General features: G+C 35.7%; 1 protein-coding gene and 1 non-coding gene across 3 annotated transcripts in view; one reads left to right on the top strand and one right to left on the bottom strand.

Moving 5' to 3' along the window:
- The window catches only part of TLK1 (tousled like kinase 1), a 153,398-nt gene that overhangs the window by 5,071 nt on the left and 127,561 nt on the right, over positions 1-20,766 (bottom strand). For both annotated transcript variants that reach the window (XM_068544925.1, XM_068544926.1), the window contains 8 exons: positions 13,733-13,830; positions 11,405-11,486; positions 7,496-7,587; positions 7,321-7,410; positions 6,992-7,161; positions 6,534-6,669; positions 3,316-3,427; positions 1,750-1,857 (listed from right to left, as the gene is read on the bottom strand). In XM_068544925.1, coding sequence (XP_068401026.1) covers positions 1,750-1,857; positions 3,316-3,427; positions 6,534-6,669; positions 6,992-7,161; positions 7,321-7,410; positions 7,496-7,587; positions 11,405-11,486; positions 13,733-13,830 — 888 coding nt within the window. The remainder of the gene's footprint in view (positions 1-1,749; positions 1,858-3,315; positions 3,428-6,533; positions 6,670-6,991; positions 7,162-7,320; positions 7,411-7,495; positions 7,588-11,404; positions 11,487-13,732; positions 13,831-20,766) is intronic.
- Positions 12,397-12,468, top strand: TRNAA-UGC (transfer RNA alanine (anticodon UGC)). Its single transcript has one exon. It is a non-coding gene; the product is annotated as a tRNA-Ala (tRNA).

Here is a 20,766-nt window from a genome sequence, read left to right as displayed (position 1 = left end):
GATGCAACTGTAAATGGGATTGTTTTCTTTTCTCTTTGGCTGCACCCCAACCAGGGATCGAACCTGGGCCCCAGCAGTGAAAGTGCCAAGTCCTAACCACTGGACTGCCAGGGAAGTCCCTGGGATTGTTTTCTTAATTTCTCCTTCTGCTCTTTTATTATTAGTATATAGAAATACACAAAAACTTGTTGCATTGATTTCATATCCCACAACTTTTTTGGTGGTGTCTTAAGGGTTTTTATATATAAAATGATGTTATCTGCAAATAGTGACAGTTTTACTTCTTCCTTTCTGATTTGTATGCCTTTTACTTCTTTTTCTTGCCTAACTGTTCTGGCTAGGACTTCCAACACAGGCACACCTTGTTCTACTGCACTTTGCAAATACTGCAGTTTTTTTTTTTTTTTACAAATTCAAGGTTTGTGGCAACCCCATGTTGAGCAAATCTATCAGCACCATTTTTCCAACAGCTCACTTTGCTCACTTTGTGTCTCTGTGTCACATTTGGTAATTCTAGCAATATTTCAAACTTTCCATCATTATTATATTTGTTATGGTGATCAGTGATTTTTGTTACTATTGTAATTGTTTGGGGGATGTCATGAGCTTCACCCATGTAAGACTGCAAACTTAATTGCTGAAATGACAAAGGATTTAGAATATTACATAAACTTAGTTCATAAAGCAGTGGCAGGGTTTAAGAGGACTCCAATTTTGAAAGCTTTTTACTCACAGTAGAACTTCTTTCAAACAGCACTGCATGCTACAGAGAAATGGTTCATGAAAGGAAGAGTCCAAGAAATTGCCTCAGCAGCCACCACCCTGCTCAGTCAGCAGCCGTCAACAGCAAGGCAAGACCCTCCACAAGCAAAAAGATTACTACTGGCTGAAGGCTCAGAGGATGGTTAACAGTTTTTAGCAAGCAAGTATTTTTAATTAAGGTATGTACATTATTTTTTTTAAACATAATGCTATTGCACACTTAACAGACTACATTATAATGTAAACATAACTTTTATATGCACCGGGAAACCAAAAACTATGTGTGACTTCTTTATTGCAATATTCGCTTTATTGCAGTGGTACAGAAACGAACCCACAGTATCTCTGAGGTGTGCCTGTAACTGTGTTGAATGTGGAATACTGCATTTCTCCCTACAAAATTCTAGAGTCTTCTTTTTCTGGGATTTGTCTTCTGTAAAACAATCCTTTCACCCTCATTCCACTTTACTGTCAATTTAGTTTGGCCAAAGGGTATGATGCCATTTTGCCCTAATATTTTTTCTTCCTGTTGAGCATAGAGTGTACAGCACAAAGTGAATATATCTATAAAACTGGCAAACAGATCAAGAAAAAGAACTTTATCAGAACTCCTAAGAAAGACTCTTCATGCCCACTTTCAGGCACTGGATCTGCCCCCAATCTATCCTGACTTTTAAACACCATAATTGAGTTCTGCTTGTTTTGAACTTTATGTAAATGTAATCGTAGACTATGTTCTCCTTTGCCTGGCTTCTTAAAAGAATCACAGACCATATTTGGGTCCTTAAAAACTATCACAACCAAAGGCCTAAAGCAACTCTCCTCCAGAGCAAATCACCAGCCCCTACTGGACAGATTTTCCTGTGGCTGCAATCCCTTTTGCTTTACTTACTTACTTACTTATTTAACAAGTACTTACTTTGTTTTAAGCACAATTTATGAAATCAAAAATTTACTTCACAAAGCTTATTTTCATAAATTGAGTACCTTTGCTTCACTGCTTACAACTGGTTTTACAGGGAACTGGACATCTGTGGCTTTTAATATTGTATTTTCTTGAAGAATGTCTTGTTGAGATTGATTGTGACCAAATGGCTTAAAAAAAAAAGAAAATGAATAAAATGTTGAGAAATTTATCATCTCACAAAATATTTAAACAGAGATATTATCAGAGAGTCCCCAAGATGCAAATGATTTGTGTTCTAAAAAAATCTTATTCTCAGTTACTTGCAAGCTGGGATGCATTCTCATAGAAACAAGGTTATAACTGATAGCAGGCTGAGGAAGAGCATCTGATCAATCCTTAGCATAGCCAAAACATTGTGACTAAGCAATAGAAAAATCATACCATTGCAATATAAGTAATTAATTAAGATAAAAATAAAAACAAAAAAATTTAAAATTTTATTCTGAATGTTTAAAATTTAAGTTTAATTAGAGAAGAGATGATGGAGAAGTAGTGGAAACATCTGTGAAAAGTCCAAAGAGTAAAATACCTTGAGTATGACACACTAACTTAAATGAAACAGCTCTGGGTTTGGTCCTAACATGCAGTGAATTCCCAGACAAGTCCCTGAATCTCTCTTTTCACACTGATGGAGGGACTGAATGGGATAAGGATATCTATGGTAGCTTATAGTTCTGACTTCAATGTAAAGAGAGGTTTGGGAAAAATTAGTACTAAGTTTGATGGAATTTCCCTGAGGAAGCACAGGGGGAAACATGCTCAGGCCAAACTGTGTGTGTTGGGTGGGAATGGGGTAGAGGAGGTGAGGAAGTGGAGAGAATGGAGGATCATGAACAGTTTTGACTCCTTTGTTCCTAGCAACAGAAAAACGTTAGCACTGTTAACAGGTTACTTCTTCTCCTTAAAAGAAAAAAGGCAAAGAGCAGGCCAAAGAAGCTGTTGTGACATTAAAATAACTCTGATCCACAGAAATTTTAGGAAGTGATAATATATTTAAGATCATTTAAAAAATCAAATGGAGTAACCATGGTTCAGGCATCCAAAATGGAGCTGGGTGGCCATTGTGGATGTGGTTTCAGACACATTCCTGCATCACAGAAAACCTGAACTTTCTGAACTGTATCAAACTAAAAGGAAACCACTAGATGTTTTCAAAACCGTATCTGCTAGCAATTGCCAGCTGCAACCTTGTACTTTCAAAGTCCCCCCCACCAACTATGTAATCATTTCAAACCCCAATCTTTGCTTAACAAGCACCCTTACTTCTTGCCAGCTCCAATCCTAATTCTTGACAATTTGTGTAAGCTTGCAGTTTTTTGCCTATAAGCACCCTCCCCCGCTTTTGTAGTCCAGCGGAACACAATTCAAGTGCTTTCATGTATTTCTGCTTCCCAGGCTGTTCCTAACCCCAAATAAACAGTTATTTTGGGTTTTTTTGTTGTTGCCTCAACCAGGTCTCCATTCTTGGAATTCTTGACTAAATTGACTTCAAGTTAATGAAACTTTAAGAGGGGAAAATTCAACTTATTCAGCTATATGGAGATAAGTTGAATTTTCCCCTCTTAATCTGTTATACTTGAACTTACTTTTCTACCATAAAGACACTGAAAGAAGATGACTCCGACTGACCACACATCAACCTTGTTGGAAATCTTCGGTGGTTCCTTTCCAACTACAAAACACTCAGGAGGTAAATACCTAGTTTTTTGGGGGAGAAAAAAAGGAAAGGATGTTAACAATTTATAATTTAAAACCTTCTAAATGTAAAATCTTAGAACACTCATTTTATCCATACGAAAACCTTAGGTGATTTTCACTGATTAAAGTCCTAACTTTTAAAGCATTTATATCCCTGTATCATTTGACTTTAGAGCCAAAACAAACAACTTTGTGGTTAAAGTGTGTAATATACAGTTGACCCTTTTCCAACACGGGTCAAACTGCACGGGTCCACTTATATGAGGATTTTTTTCCATAGTAAATACTGCAGCACTACACAATCCCTGACTGGTTGAATTTCGGGCACGTGTAGGAACCACGTATATGCAGGGCAACTCCAAGCTATACTCAGATTTTTGACTGTGCAGAGGGCCGGTGCCCCTGCACTGTTCAAGGGTCAACTTATATACATTTCTGTAGTGTATGATCTACAGAAGTGACAAATTATCATTAGAAATTACAATGTTCTAATCTGAGTAAGTACCTACTAATAGAAGAAATCCTCTCCTATCCCCCTTCACCAATCTTCAAACTGTAGGCAGTTCTCTTCCTAAAATACACATCTGATCAGCCAGTTCTTTTGTTTAAAGAACCTCAGCCTCACTCACTGCCCAGGCAAGACCTCGTATCTCTTGCTTGTAATATGAGACCTGTCCTAATCTAGCAGCAACTTAAATTTCCAAAATCTCTTCTCCTGAACCCCAGCCCCTCAAACTGGCTAGGCAAAGCCGATTCACTTGGTTCCACTACACTGTGCTTCCCCCACATGCTTCTGAATATGACAACCTCTTATGCCTTTCTTCTTCAAGACCCGCCCAACTTTCACAAGCCTTCTCTGCTTCCCTCCAGGCAGATGTTACCTCCATTACAGCGTTAATTCATTGTAGTTTTAAACCGTAGCAGCATCAGAAATATATGGAGCATTCAAAAATACTATTTTTATTTATAAATTCATAATTTTAGATAAAGAAAAGGTAAAAATAGATTGTAAAATTTATTTAAAAGGTAAAAATACATATAAGTAAAAATAAATTTTTACTTATAACCTTAGGTTATATGTATTGATAAAAAGCTCCATCAGGATGCAAGCATCTCACACTTCAAAAATTTAGATAAACTAAACCACAAAGTCCTGAAAAGGAATAATACAGCTAAATGGGAAGCTACTTTTTTTTAGTTTTATACTCACTATGCTAAAATCGTTTATATTTCAGCAGAACATTCACAGATGACCAATAACTTATTTGTGATGTAAATCCCTTCCTACCCTCCAAATCAAGTAAAAAGCCAGACTTGTTTTATGAATAAAAGTATATATTTTCTGTAGGTTTATGTGTGTGTAACTGAAACAAGAATGACTCTTAAACACTGTGCTATACCGTCTCTCAAGGTAAAAGGGTATAAGCAAGGAGAGGAAGTGTAAGAATAGATACCAAAGCTACTCGGGGAAAACGACCAGCAGGATTTAGTGGATGCTTGCATTTGAGACCCAAGAGGAAGGGAGAAACAAAACTCGTTTTCTTCTAAGTGATACTGACAAATAGTTTAAGCTTCTGGGGATGATGTGTAAAAGCACTACATACCTATATTCTAAAAGTTTGTATAGGACATCGTTTACCAAATACATAGCTAAAAAACTAATATGAATAAAAAACTATAACCATTTTGTGGAACGCTGTTTCTACAAGAAGTATATAATTCCAGGTTCCTAACATGGAAATGCCACGACTATATCTGCTTCCTGCACAGCACCCTAAACATACGCTTCCCTGTCTCATGCCCATCTGTCAGGGGGAAGTTTCCTTGCCCTGCCCTACACTAGGGAAGCCAGAGTGAGAGGGAAACAGTAAGGTGGGAGTCTCTGCAGAGGAAGGATGATCTATTACTTAGAACATGGTTTTCAAGCTGTCTGCCACAGAATACAGGGTTCTACCAAGAAGCCTTATTTTTGTTGGTTTTATTAGGATTCTAAGATTTTTGTGGTGAAAAAAGGAGCCTTGTTGCTAAAAGTCTAAAGACTACGGACTGAGGGTACTGACTTTTAAGGAGTTACTAGTTTGAATGATAGATTTTTAAAGAAAGAATATATATTGAAAGAAAATTATGATACATTATTATCTTCATTTATATTCCTAAAAAAATGCCACGAGCATAATTTGAAACTCTAAACTGGCTTTAAATGAATACATGGAACATGACTAATCCTTATTCTGAGAAGTAAAGTCCACATAAACCTGTGGCATTTTATAGAATTGGTTATTACTGCCCAGGCTATGTGAAGATTGTTCTAAAAACTCTGTCACATTTATGTTTGTAGTCACCATCCTGCTCAGTGAAGCTGAGTAGTTATCTCCCTTCCATTTAAGATTTCACTCCTTTTGCTAAACTAATTTATTCTGAAAACTAAATTTGTTTTGAAATTTTATAGTCTATGTTCTCCACTTTGGCAAATTTGATACTAACTTTGAAAATTCACACTGAAGTAATTTTTGTCAACACGTAGGTAACTCTGAAGGGAATGACATTCATTTAGACTCATATCAGTGAATCTATGGTTCTATCTAGATTTATATGTGTATGTATGAAGTTATTAAAAAGATTTTTGAGCGTTAAGGCCAAAGACCAAGATTGTACCAAATTTCTCTTTCATTCATTATCGACAAAACATCCATCTTAAACAAAAACTGTAACCACAGAACCTCTACAGGGAGGGCTTAATGCTTATTAGTTATTGCTTTTAATAGCTAAGATATTATATTAAGTATCATTACTCATGATAAACATCACTCTAACATTATAGAACAAGATTCACAAATTCTCCATGTTAGGAGTTTCTGGCTGGTAGGGAACTAGCTGGTAGTCATGTGCTGATGCCGAGTTTTTCTTCCTCCGGTTTGCTGATAGTTACAGTTAAGACCAGATGAGAAAACAGGACTGATGACTGACAGTAGTCTCTCAACTCAGAGACTTCATATCAGTACTCTCATCACACCACAGTAATCTCAAAGGTATGCAAAAATAAACTCTCATTAAAAAGACTGGGCACTAATCTAGATAATTTTGGTGTTTTTAATAATACACTTACCAGTAAGTGCCTGCCCCTTGGGAAGTTAGATCCATTCCATCTACACCATAGCTGTCATCATCCATAATCTTGGACAGACCAAAATCAGTTATTTTGATTTCTCCACATGCTGTTCCATCTACCAGAAGGATGTTTCCTAAGAACAAAGTATAAAGTTCTTTTAATGATACATAAATGAAAAACATTATCTTTACTACTAAAGCTGGACTTTTGGGAAATAAATAATACACTTGACATACATATATAAAAATTTAATATAATTAAAATATACATTTAAAATATAGTTTTAAAATGTAGTGATAAAAATTTTAAAAACACTTCAGATACTACCACTAGTATTCCTCTGACTTTTAAAAACTAAACCAAAAAGCGTATTTTCAGATAACTTAGTAAGTATGACATTTAAAAATTACAATCTTTAAAGCTTAAATTATTTAGACGAAAATTTTATTAATTACCTGGTTTAAGATCATAATGTATAATAGGGGGTTTGATTTCATTGAGATATCTTAGTGCATTTACAATCTGCATTACAATAGACCTAGCTTCTTTCTCTGACATTAATTTATGTTGCTTCAGATAGAAATCCAAGTCATTGCCTTCACAGTATTCTAACACTGTACAAAACCTACAATGGAGAAGAGAAAAAAATCAGACATAAAATATTATCCAATAATTCAGAATCACAATGGACAAATGAAGAGTATTTATATCACCACTATGGAATAGGGGAAGCCAAAGCCAACATGTCTTTTCTTAAAAAATAAATCCTTTTATATTCACTTACGTATCTGTATCCAAGGAGAAATAATCATAGAGTTTAACTATTCTGGGGTGATCCAGTTCTTTGTGTATTCTATACTCTCTGCAGGCATGTCTACGAGAAAGAGAATATCTTAATTCTCCGTGACGATTAAATATATTTTCAAAATTGATAAAAATCATAAAGAGTTAATATTTACTTGTGGTAGTTTTCCTTCTTCTCATCCCTCCAGCTTTTATTAAGCTGATGGATCTTCACAGCAGCATATCTTTGTTCATAAAGGTCAAAAGCCTAGGATTCAAGGAATAGAAGAGTTTGGACCAAAGACCAACTGAATAGCTGAAGAGATTTTTTTCTTTTGAGTGATAATTTTTGCAATAATATGGAATGAGAATACACATTACGATTTTTGGTAGTCATCTCTGCTAAGGTTATATATAGTTCAGTGGCACATTTATTATCAGAAACAAGATACAAATTCCATGGTGCTAAATCAGAGAAAACCTTAATGTGAATTTTCACGTTCAAGTTTTATAAGTGCCAATATACTGAATCAAGATAAAACAATAAAGCTCTCTGGGTTTTGTTTTGGCTGCGTTGGGTCTTTGTTGCTGTGCACGGCCTTTCTCTAGTTGCAGCAAGTGGGGGCTACTCATCGTTGCGGTGCGCGGGCTTCTCTTGTTGCAGAGCACAGGCTCCAGATGCGAGGACTTCAGTAGTTGTAGCACACGGGCTCAGAAGTTGCGGTGCATGGGCTCGGTAGTTGTGGCTTGCAGGCTCAGTCGTTGTGGTGCACGGGCCTAGCTGCTCCGCGGCACGTGGGATCTTCCCGGACCAGGGATCAAACCCGTGTCCCTTGCACTGGCAGGTGGATTCTTAACCACTGTGCCACCAGGGGAGTCCCAAGCTATCTGTTTTTAATACAGATGTTCTTCTCTATACTGGTAGTAGCAGTAAGCAGCCAGGAAAATAGGCAGCTGTAATACTTTTTTGGTGGGTTCCTGTATCCTTTCCTAGCAACTCCACCTTTTTTTTCCCCCCTTATTTGAAAATTAACAAGTTCCTAACAATTTCCCAACTGTTTTAAAAAAATTCTAAACTTTTATTATGAAACTGTTTAAACATAACCATAACCATTAATTATCACACCTAACTCTATCAGCAATATTTCCTTAATCTGGGCTCAAAAAAGGTTTTATACTGGTTTGTTCAAATGACCAGACTATTTCTTAAATAAAGAATGATCAATATTTTAAGGCTTCAGGTGACTTATAAATGTTTTTTAAAAAAATGAATATCATTAAAGAGGAATTTAATAATTTAGGTTCAACTGTGACTTTTACACAAAAGCACTCCCTTAAGAAAACACTAAAAGCTTACATATTTATTAGGAAGAAGGTTCCTAGTTCCCACTCCCTCTATCAATTTAACCTTAAAATAAGCAGTAGGGGTAAACTGCTTGTCACGAAATTATAAAAGCATGAGATCAGAAATAATATAGGATGCAGTAATTAAGAATATTCACTTTGGAGTCAGATGAACTTATTAGCTGCATGACTTTGTGCTTAATACCCTCTCTAATAGCCTCAGTCTCATAAAGTTTGGGTTGTCGACTAAATGGGGTGAAACATATAGTGTTTAGAATAATATATGATCCATAATAAATATCCAATAAACATTAGCTCATTACATACTATTAAAAGTTAAGTTTTAAGAAATATAATAGAAAAGAATAAAAATAAAAGTTCATGTGAGAGAAAGCAAAAAAGCTTTTATAAAACTCAAAGGCAATCATAGTAAAAATAAGAGAAAATAAAATTCTTAGTACTAATAAAGTTATCATCCGTGTATATTGATTATAATAAATGTATATGACACATCTTTCTCCCAAAATTAGGAAAGTAAAGTATACCTTCCCATAAAGTTAAGATGGTAATCGCTGAGCAACTGATTCAATGTTTTCCACCTTGGTATAGAGAAGAGTCAATTTTTTGACTTACAGTCTGCTACTTTGTTTACCAAGCGACCTGGCAACAATGAAAGGACCTGAAGGGGTTGGAGGGGCTGTCATTAGTATTTAAGTCAGTACTGAGGGTTCAAGTCATTAGGGGCCCACAATCTGCATTTTCTAATTTCTACAGAAGCCTTTTCTTCCAAAAGAAAAGTTCCTTTTAGACCCTATCTATGGGGCTAAAAACAATGGAAATACTATTGGGCAGTGGCAGAAGACCGTCATGAAAGCTATCAGTAGGCTCAGAAGCCGGGCAACTTCTAGGCGGAGCCAGCGCTAGCTAACTATACTTTTGGTGATTTTTAGATCCACAGTGAGCAACATTATGACCTTCTTTTCTACCTTGTGGCCTGAGTAAGACTACTCAACCATTAAGTGCCTGAGGATGAACTACCATTAGAATCAGAGAAATAGGAATTGGAAGAGAGCTTACAGATCACTCTTGATGGGTAACACTTAATGCTCGTCCAAGTTAACAAAACAAAAAATAGTTCATGGTTGAACCAAGATCAGAAATGAAGTTCTCTGAATCTAAACCCCATAATTTCCCCCAGAGTCAGAACTGGATACAGGTTGTCTCGTTGAACAGAGAGGATTTCTAATAACAATCTAATGAGCTTACATTTTCTCAGCAACAAAGTTCTATGTGATTTTCCTGTGATAGTTTGTTTAATCACTATAATGATCCTATGATGTAGGTACTATTAGCATTCCCAGGTGAAGACAGGCAGAGGATGGTAAGCAATAAGCCCAAGTTTATACAGTTAGTAAACAGCAGTCAGAATTAGCCAGGATTCAAACCCAGCCTGTCTGGCTTCAGAACCCAAGGTCTTAATCACTGATTATACCAATACATAATGAAGCACCAAGTGTTACAAGGAGCTAATCAAAGGCAGACTATAACAGGGAAGCCTTCTATAGGAATTGAAGTTTAAGGTGAGACTATGACCTTCATATGACTTTATGCTAAGAGCAAATGGGAAGCCACTGGGGCTTATAAGCAGGGGAGTGAGATGATCAGACTGCATTTTATAACAAGGCCACTCTAGCTGCAGCATACACAAATGAACTGGAGAAACTCAATGCCCAGAAAAAGGTGATCAGCTAGGAGACTTGGGCAGCAATGCAACAAGAGACAATGAGGCCCTGAGCTAAGAGAGAGGGAGAAGGGTCATTGCTGGATTTAGGAGAGCTTAATGACATTAATAATGACAGACACCAGGGACTGGTTATGTTGGGGGAAGGGAGTAAGGGCAACGTGAATTGAAGGATGGCTTTTATGTTTTTCACTTGGGGGACTGGGCAGATAAATGGCAGTGCTGTGTATTAAAGTAGGGAGCAATGTTAAAAAGGGGGGGGGATTGGGAGAAGAGATAACTTCTATTTCAGATGTGAGTTTGCAGTGCTTATGAAGCATCCACATGAGGTGAACAGACTAAGTCATATAAACCAGCAGGTATGGGGCTCAGAAGGAAAGTGTGGGGTAGATAGCTATGTATCTATACGTCTGTATCTGAAATCAAATAGGTGATAACTTAGTGAATGGGAGGGGGATATATTTGAAAAGGAGAACAAGAATGATGAGACCTTAGGAACTACAATATTTAAAGGTTGGGCTGAAAGATAACAAAGTGGAAAAAAAGTAAGGTATAAAGCATTAAACATGATGAGTAAATATTTCTACATTTATAAATACACATTTGAGAAACACTGGCCTTAAAATAGGTAGAAATTAGGGTAGATTCAGGACGTGTAAGACTTGTGACACATGTTTAAATTAAGGCATACAACCTTTCCATAAATGTACTATATTAAATGGCTACCTGCCTATCTTGATTCTAATGGCTGTTATTACTTGTATCAGACTGGCTAGTGATAACCAGGTACCAAATATCAGAGGGACTGCAAAAGCACAAGGATAGTTTTTAGACTCTTGAGATAAGACAACATAAGCCACCACAGACTATTTTTTGTAATGAGAGGACATAAAACCAGTCAAAAAATCATAAAATCAATAAAAAGACATGTACTTCTTAACCACATACTCCTATATCTTTGTCATATTAGTATGAAGAACAGGAAAAAAATGTACATTACCTTATACACTTCACTAAAGCCACCTCTACCAAGCAGATGGAGTAATAAATATCTTTCATTTAACGTTGGGTGATCTTTGAACCTTAAGGGTGGGGAAAAAAACACTCAGGCACATGAAAACACCCACAAAAAGGTCTCGTCCACAACAAAGTTAGCTCTCTTATTCTACTCCCAGCTACTTCTTTTTCAGCTACTCTTCTGCTAATTTTGAATTCCATTCCATACTTCTTTTCCTTCTCTAACTGCATGACTACGACCCATCTTAACGCTCTGGTGTTCACAAAGCTTAACATTTACAGCCAAATAGTCAGGTTCAATGACCAATTATAGCACTGTGATAAAGACCTACTGACTATTGTATTACTAAGAGCTTTATGAAATCCCATATCTATTCAGCAGGAATTACTTCCCTTGGAAAAATATACTTTCATTTTGGGAGTTATAGTTAATCAAGTTTTATAATATTGACATATGATTAAAAATAATTATATTTATAAACTGGCTTTCATCCATGGTGAAATTTTACAGCCTTTGCCTTTTATAAATAAAATTTTAATTCCTAATCAAAAAAGAAATGCTTTAAAAAAAAACCACCACAGACAATACTGCTATTACTATTTAAAGCTTATTGTACCTGCTATACATTAAGCACTCACCTGTATTATCTCATTTGGTTCTTAACCAACCCTTTGAAGTAGGCCCTGCTACTACCTCTATTTTACAGATGAGGGCACTACTGCACAGAAAGGTTAAGTAACTTGTCCAGGGTCAACAGCTAATACATGGCAGGGCTTAGCAGAAAAATGTGGTTCCAAAATGTGCACTCTTGATATTTAAGGAAAAAAAAAATAAATCAATGATAGCTTTATAATTCCAGATGCAAACACACGATATTTTATTCAATATCAACACAGCTTTGATAATTTAAGCTTTTCCTGAGAACTTATAAATAAAAGAGATTTCTGTTAGTTTTAAAGCAAAATGTAGGGAATTCCCTGGTGGTCCAGTGGTTAGGACTTGGCACTTGCACTGCCGTGACCCAGGTTCAATCCCTGGCCGGGGAACTAAAATCCTGCAAGCCACGCAGCCAAAAGAAGAAAAAAAGAAAAGAAAAGTGTAAAGCTGTAACAATTTATTTAATTTTCATCAAGTGGATTAAGTAATATCCACAAACAAGTTTGGACATAATTTTCAGAAGAGCCAATTTTAAATTAGTTTTGTCTTATCTGCTGTATCAGAATTTTCATCTGGTACAATTAAGGATATTACATAACTATATTATTTCATTGACATTATACACTGGAATGATTGTGTTCATACAAAGATGATCATAAATAGGCCTTCTTTTAAGCAAGATATTTGTATTTCACAGCAGAAATAGGCCACTTCCAATTCTGACACTCGTATTAGGTCATGAAGATTTAAATTACATAAGTCTCAAAGTGTAAAAAGACATCCTTCCTGTCCTCTACACTGACTAAATCCAATTAATGCCTTGCTTAATTTCTGTCTTCTTCATAAAGTTCCCACCAGTCCACATATATTTTCTATTCTTTGAATTCCTTTAGCATTTAATGTCATTTTGATAATTAGGGATTAAGGACAGAGACTATAACTTAAACTACTTTTCTATTTCTTCTCCAGTTTTTACATAATGCTGGATACATGGCTTACTGAAATCCCTTTGGTTGAAATAATTTTTTCCTCACTACTATAATATTAACTTTGGTATTTAGTTAACAAATATTTATTCTGTGCCTACCATATGCCAGGCACTGGTCTAGGTTCTGGGGATATAGCAAGAACAAAACTAAGTCCCTGCTCTCATGTAGCTTACATTCTAGTGAAAGGAAACAGATAAAATAACTGAAAAAAAAAAAATTTGTAATTCCAAATAGTGGTAAGTGCTCAGAAAAAATAAAGTAAGGCAAGGATACTGAGATAGGGGATGGAGTGAGGCAAGGACTGCTATTTTAGACAGGGTAGCTTCTCTAATGACCACTGGGAGTGAAATAAGGAGTAAGCCACTCAGATATTTAGAGGACGAACATTTCAGGAAGAGGAAATGGCGAGCACAAAAGCCTTGAGGGAATGAGTCAGACATGTTTGAGGGGGCCAGTGTGTCTACGACATATAAGTGAGGGGAGGATGAGAGAGATGGGGTGGTGAGGTGGCCAGAGACCAGATCATACGAGGCCTTCTGAGCCACGGGAAGGACTTTAGGTCTATGATGAGAAGCCCCCCAACAAAGAAATACTGTGTTTATGATCTCCAAGGGGAGAAAAAACTTTTATCATGGAAAACTGTGAAATACAAATAATGACTTACTGTGAATTATCTTCATTATTTATTCTTTTGAGCTCTCGAATGTGAAGATTTCTGACTCTTTCCAAACGTTCAAGTTCTGCCTGGATTTCTGCCTCTTCCTGAAAATGAAGAGAGGGGACTATAACAAGCTCAATTTATTTGTGATATAAAAAAGATATTTTTACTCATGCACCAATTTTTTACAGTGATGGGAAGAATAGTGTATTATAAAGTACCACTGAGTTAAAAGACCAAAGTGCTCTTTTCAATGCCTGAAAGATAGAAAGAGATACGGCAAAAGCCTATTTCAAGAAACCATCCTCCACATGAAAATCTATATACCTAACGAGATGCTGACTTTTATTCTGTACCACAAGAAATCTATTTTTATAATGTCTAAACTGAAAATGACTGCAAGGTAGTCTGAAACTGACTTATAACACAAAATGAGCTGAAAGTTTTATTTCTGGTACATCCAAATTTTAATTTACGAGGGAATAATTTACTAGTACAAAACAAATGAAATGGAGATATTTCACAACAGTTAAAAGAGGAAGAAAGGTAGAAGACAGAACTACTGATTATTCTGAGACCTGACAACATTTGGAATACACACACACACACACACACACACACACACACACAGTCTGACCACTCACTTTGGATAAATCCCACTACAATTTTAAAGAGACTCTTAAAACAAAAATTTTATGAATAGCTGTGGCAGATCCTTAGTTATCAGAGCAGACCTAGGCAAATCCTAAAGAAATTTACTTTAACATTCATTTAAACATTTTGATAAATATTTTTCATGTCTCAAAATATACAATTTTTAGAACATTTAAAAAAATTAGACACCAAAACAAAATCACCCATTACACACATACCTCTTGTCAATATAAATTTAAATACTACTTAAAAAACAAGAACATACCAAATTTCAGTGAAAAGTTCTACAAATGCCCAATTTTATAATATTTTTGAATAACTATTTATTGAGTAAGTAAACAAATCCAGATTGCCTTGGCCTAAATGTGTACCACTACCGTTATAAATCTATATACCACGTGGAATAGAGGTTATTTAAATATTTGTTTTTCATTAGCACTGTCTCTTAATAATTTATCTTCTGATATTTTTTTAAAAATCCTTTATCTCAAAAAATTAATAGTTCTGAAATTTACTTTGAAAATATAAATATTATTTCATCGTAAAGCAGATAATAGAGATATAAAGTCTATTACACCTTTATCTAAGGCTTAAACTGAAAGGAATATTCTAAGTATCATAAAGAAAAACAAACGTTCACAGATTAAAAAACTAAATCTAAGTATGTTGTTCATATTCCACCTGACCTTAAGATTATTTCAGTTATTTTAAAATGAAACAACCACTACTTGTTGCAGAGATATTTAATGTAAATTAGGCATTAGATGATACATAGAAACCTTCAAAATAAATTTAAGTAAAAAAAAAAGAAAAATAAATAAATTTAAGTGAAGATGAACTTTTCTAAAATTTTGGGGAGAGTTTTCTAAAATAGATACACTAAATTCTCTGAAATTTCCTCATTTAATGTAGCTTCAGTTACAAATATTTCTAATTTTAATGAAAAAAGAAAAAAGGTAAGATAATGTCCCAGGGGATTAAATAACTGAAGATTCATTATAAGGAGAGGAAATAGATTAAAAAGCTTTGGAACAATAAAGTCAAACCACAGTTCAGTTGTCTCCATTTAGTTATATAAAGTAGAATAAGAAACTGGCCATATAGCTGTGCCCATGAGTATGAAAAAATTCAAATTCATTTATGCCACAGAACACAGAAAGTGGTAACCTTCTTTCTTCAGATTACTAATGTTTGCTGCCTTAAAACCTGCCATTAACTTCTTATACATGTAGGAAGCTACTAAACACTTAGTAAGTTGGTATAATTTTAAATAATCTGATAAAATGGTGAAATGCCTATTAGAATACCAGCAAAAATACTTGTTTCAGCTTTCATTTGAAAATGTGGTATGGGGATACAATTTTGAAAATGAATTTATAGAAATTAAATTTTATTAACTCATAAATATATAATTATGAGATTCAACTAGATTGTTGACACATAATTACATTTGTTTCATAATTTTTGGTAATCTTCAGATGTTTATACAATGGCAGTAATCAATATCACAATATACTTACTAAAGAAAATAAAATGTATGTCTGTGCCAGCTAAGCAAGCTTTTTACCCTCTATAAAACATGACAAGTATGCCCCATAAGATCTTACAATACAAAAGCAGAGGCAAGCTTCATTCAGTTTGAACTGTAGTGTTTACAGGAAGAAACAAAATGTCAGGAGCACTAGTTTAAAAAAAAAGCTGGATCCTAGGTATTTAAGAGGCATGTCGGGCTTCCCTGGTGGCACAGTGGTTGAGAATCTGCCTGCCAATGCAGGGGACACGGGTTCGAGCCCTGGTCTGGGAAGATCCCACATGCCGCGGAGCAACTAGGCCCGTGAGCCACAATTACTGAGCCTGCGCGTCTGGAGCCTGTGCTCCGCAACAAGAGAGGCCGCGATAGTGAGAGGCCAGCGCACCGCAATGAAGAGTGGCCCCCGCTTGCCGCAACTAGAGAAAGCCCTCGCACAAAAACGAAGACCCAACACAGCCAAAAATAAGTAAATAAATAAATAAAAATTAAATAAGGTATAATTCAGGTGTACTTAAAAAAAAATTAAAAAAAAAAAAAGAGGCATGTCAAGGGAAGGAACTATAACAAAGTCATATGCAAATAGACATAAATCCTCCATAGTCATCAGTGAAATATATTTACATCTTCCATATTGTAATTTAATATTTATTCCACAATATCTTGGACCTTAAAACAAAGTGACACACTTCTAGAGGAAAGATAATTCAATAACTCTAAGTAACTTCTCTCAAATCCCACTGAGAAAAAGTATACATGCTATTATGGATTGAAGGTTTGTGTTCCTCCCAAATTTTGTATGTCTAAGCCCTAAACCCCAATGTGATAGTATCTGGAGAAGGGGACTTTGTGAGGTAATTAGAGCTAGCTTAGGTCATGAGAGTGGAGCCCTCATGATGGTATTAGTGGCTTTTTGAGGAGGAAGAGAGAGAAAGAGATCTCTCCTTCCAACCCCACCACCTCTTTGTGGGAGCACAGAGAAAAAATCATGTGAAGGCTTGAGAAGATGGCCATCTACAGATGAGGAAGAGAGCCCCATCAGAAACTAAACCCTGCTGGACCTTGATCTTAGACCTCCAGCCTCTAAAACTGAGAAATAAGTTTCTCTGGTTTAAGCCATCCAGTCTATGGTATTTTGTTATGGCAGCCTGAACAGATTAATACACATACTTTTAGGCAAACACTAGGCAATACTGCTTAGTATCCTCTCCTTACAGAAAGGGGCAAGGCCCAGTTTTGGTCTAGCCCCAAGGTACAACATCCAGAATATGGTAGTCTTAGCAACTAAACTTATCTTTACTGCAGATCATTTCCAAAGATCTATATACTGTAGGCCACGCTCTCCTTGCTTGAGACTGACATTAGCCTATGGGCCATCCTCAGAATTAATCGTTTTCAGAGGGTTCAGGAGAGGCAAGGCAGACCTGGGCTCAAAACTGATCTGAATCATTATGGAATGGAAGCCTGAAACGCATGGCAAAGGTAGTCCAAATTATTAAAATAAAAAAGAGAGGCAATCCAGACAGCTAGATCATGCTTAGTAAGAACACCAAGTTTCAATCCTCAAGTCATCCACCAGCTAAGCAATTAAAGCAGAGAAGGTCTAAGAAGAAACAAACAGCATCTCTGGAAAGGAACTGGTCTCTGTAGACAATTATGGTGTTGAAGGGACATGAGTAAGAAAAGATCCCATTAAAGAGAGAGGTAGGTTTGGTAATCACATACAATAAAAGGACATGGCTCTTTTCCATTTAAACAAAAAGATATAGCAATGGACCTTAACAGTACACACTACAGCTATTTTAACAATATTTTTAAATAAGATCTAATATTCTGAATTACTTAAACATATTAAAAAACCCAGGTCAGACAAGTATACAACAACAGATCTCAATATTGCCTCATCATTTAAGTAACCTGCAAAACACACCACCTTCTAAAATTTTTAACTTTTAAAAATTTATATGGAAGGTAAAACCAGTTTGTCCCTCACCAGATATTTAGCATAGAAATGCTTTCTATTTGTAATCAAAGTCCTTTCTGGCAACTTAGTATCCTCTTGGCTCAACATGCTAAGCTAAAATTACATTACAGCAACAGTAGAATCTCTGTAAAATGCCAGATTAAAACTGCTAGGCAGATTTGGGGTATATTTGAGCATTTCCCTTAATGGCAATTTTTTTTAAGTCGGGGTGTGTAGGCATTAAACTATAAAGCTTAAAGAGTTATAAAATGCATTTTCACATGTAAAACTAATGGATATCCTGAAAAAATTAAACATCCTAGTTTAAACGTCTTTAGCAAATCTTTAATGTATGTTACATGTCAGCCCCCACAAAAAACCCCTCAATTTCGAAGAGCGGCCTTTCTATAAAGCCAAGATAAGATAGAAAGTATTTTCTGATATATCGTTCTCAGCTTGCCTATAATCCATCAGGGTTGGTAGAAGAATTCTGTGTGGTATATTATGAAGATGATGAAAGCAGAGAAAAGCTTATCACTTACAATAGTATATTCAACAGCACCAAAACAGCATTAGTTGGTCTGGGAAAACTAGTTCAGATTGAGGTTTCAACAAGTTTAACACCAAATTCATTTTACTAATATGAACAATACGAATCCCTCAAAAGTTAGTATCTCCAGGTCCTCAAATTAAGTTTTAATTTGATTAAATATTTATAATGTCATTCTAAAAGTTTATCACCAGGAGAGTGAAACGTAAAATTAACAAAAGGCACTATTAAAGATTAACAGAAAGGGCAGTGCAGAAAAAAAGAATTAAGAAGAAAATTTTTACCGATTTACTTCAAATTTATCCTTATTAAATGTCCTCAAATTTTTCTCCATTATATTCTTTAATATATCTTAAATATAGATATGAGAGACATGAGCCATTGGAAATATGAACCAACCAACAAAAAAACCACGGTGAATGTATAGAGGTCGGTTTTGAAACTACTGCCCATAATCCTATTTTTGCTTGAGTATGGTTGGTATAGATTGAGGAGTAGGGTAGGAGGAGGAGAAGGGACAAATATTATGAAATTCCTAAGGAGGTTTTCTTTCCTAACTATATATATGCTCCCTCCATGCCCATCCTCAATCACTGAGCTGGATATTACTGAGGGAAGCATACTGCATTTCCCTCAGGTATGTTTAACTGGCTTATTAGATAATTACTTTAGAACCTTAATGTTTTCCTCTCTCTGCACTTCATTTCCTTCTTTGGGGGGGTAGGGGGTCGTTAATCTCTCTTCAAATGCATAAATATATACATCAAAACCCTTAAATGGGAATAAGTGTTAAAATGGACAGGTTTTGATTCTGTCAGTTCCCCCATTCTGTTTAAACAAACCCAACCCTATCTTCTCAGCAGCAAATAAATGTAACAGTTCAACTCTCTGGCAAACTTTAAATATTTAGTACACTTCCTGAAAAAGAAATCACAGCTACTGTATTAGGGGGATGAAATTCCTTGATGTTAAAAACATTAGCTAAGGTGCTGACACCAAGTCTTAGCACATACAGGTACAATGCCTTACTACTATACTTTCCTCCAGCTTTCTGCCTCCTTTTAACCTTTTTCAGGACTTTGGTGGATTCCATATTTTTTTTAAGTATGAAAAGATTTAACTTTCTACACAATAATGAGAAGAACCTAATCTTCTAGACCCTCTCTATACATATGCATATAAACGGCATGGAGTTACAGTTCTTGGCCAGTGGCCAAGCAATTGTTCTCTCTTTTTAGTGAAACAGTGATCTCTACACTGAACTTACAAACCTGAATAAATTAAACCCTGCTCTAACCAATGGTTAACATGACTTCTAAGATTCTTTCCAAAATTTAAGAAATTCCATTGCCTATATAACAACTGGATTAATATCAAACACTACAGAAGTAAAACACATTTTACTGCTAAATTTTCACTTTGGTAAGTGAACAATCATCTACTACCAAGTAGAGATGTATAATTATAAATGGTGGGGGAAAAGCCAGGAATATGTTTGTAGGTTTACAATGAGAGTAGGAAGTAGAGTATACACTGGGAGCCTTCCTATCTACAGCTAGTTCCATGTTCTCTCAGCACAGGCAGCTTTCACAGATAGTACTCATTTTTAAATGGAAGCAGTACTAAGCACAAAATGTCAAGTTTAGAATTCCAACACTCTTCTTGGCACTTTTCTTGCCCACACATGCCAAGAAGTCAGGAACCTCATAATCTTCTTCATGGGCTTAATGGTGACTTTTTCTAGTATAATGCATTTTCACTAGATTTCCACTGAAAACTACTTCCTACACAAGTAGCACCTTGTGTTATGTTCTAGAGAAACATAATGTACAATGTGGTTGGCTCTGAGAGAAAAATTTCTTGAATATAAAGGTGCGCACACAGTTTTAGAGAGTAAGCCCTCTAGCATTAATTATTTTCATACTTTTATTCAAAACTAAAGTGACGAGATGCCACATATGCAAACTTATTCTTTGTGGTCATACTAAGGATTTGATAAGTCAGATGACAATGGTATTCTAGAAAGAAAGACCAAAGGAGATAACAAACTTCAAGAATATTTGGGGGTTAATTCACCTAAAACCAATGCCCTGTATCCTCCACTGTTCAAAAGGCTTGCAGACAATCCATTGTCTTCCATTTCAACTAGTTGCATGGTCCACTGTGAAGGAGTGAGAAAAGAGCTGTGTGCTTGTTCTTGACCTGTAAAGATTTCATCATGGAAGATTAATACTGATGCTGCGGCTGCCTGTTACTGGTTGTTTCTCTTTGCAGGTGCCAAAATCGGTCAGAGAACAGGATTTCAGTGGCAGAGTTGTTGCTATACTGTTATCTCTTCAGAACGG

The sequence above is a fragment of the Eschrichtius robustus genome, chromosome 5 (assembly GCF_028021215.1).
Source record: "Eschrichtius robustus isolate mEscRob2 chromosome 5, mEscRob2.pri, whole genome shotgun sequence".
Taxonomy (NCBI): Eukaryota; Metazoa; Chordata; class Mammalia; order Artiodactyla; family Eschrichtiidae; genus Eschrichtius; species Eschrichtius robustus.
The sequence above is the reverse complement of the archived record's forward strand: the minus strand, read 5'-3'. Positions and strand labels throughout refer to the sequence as shown.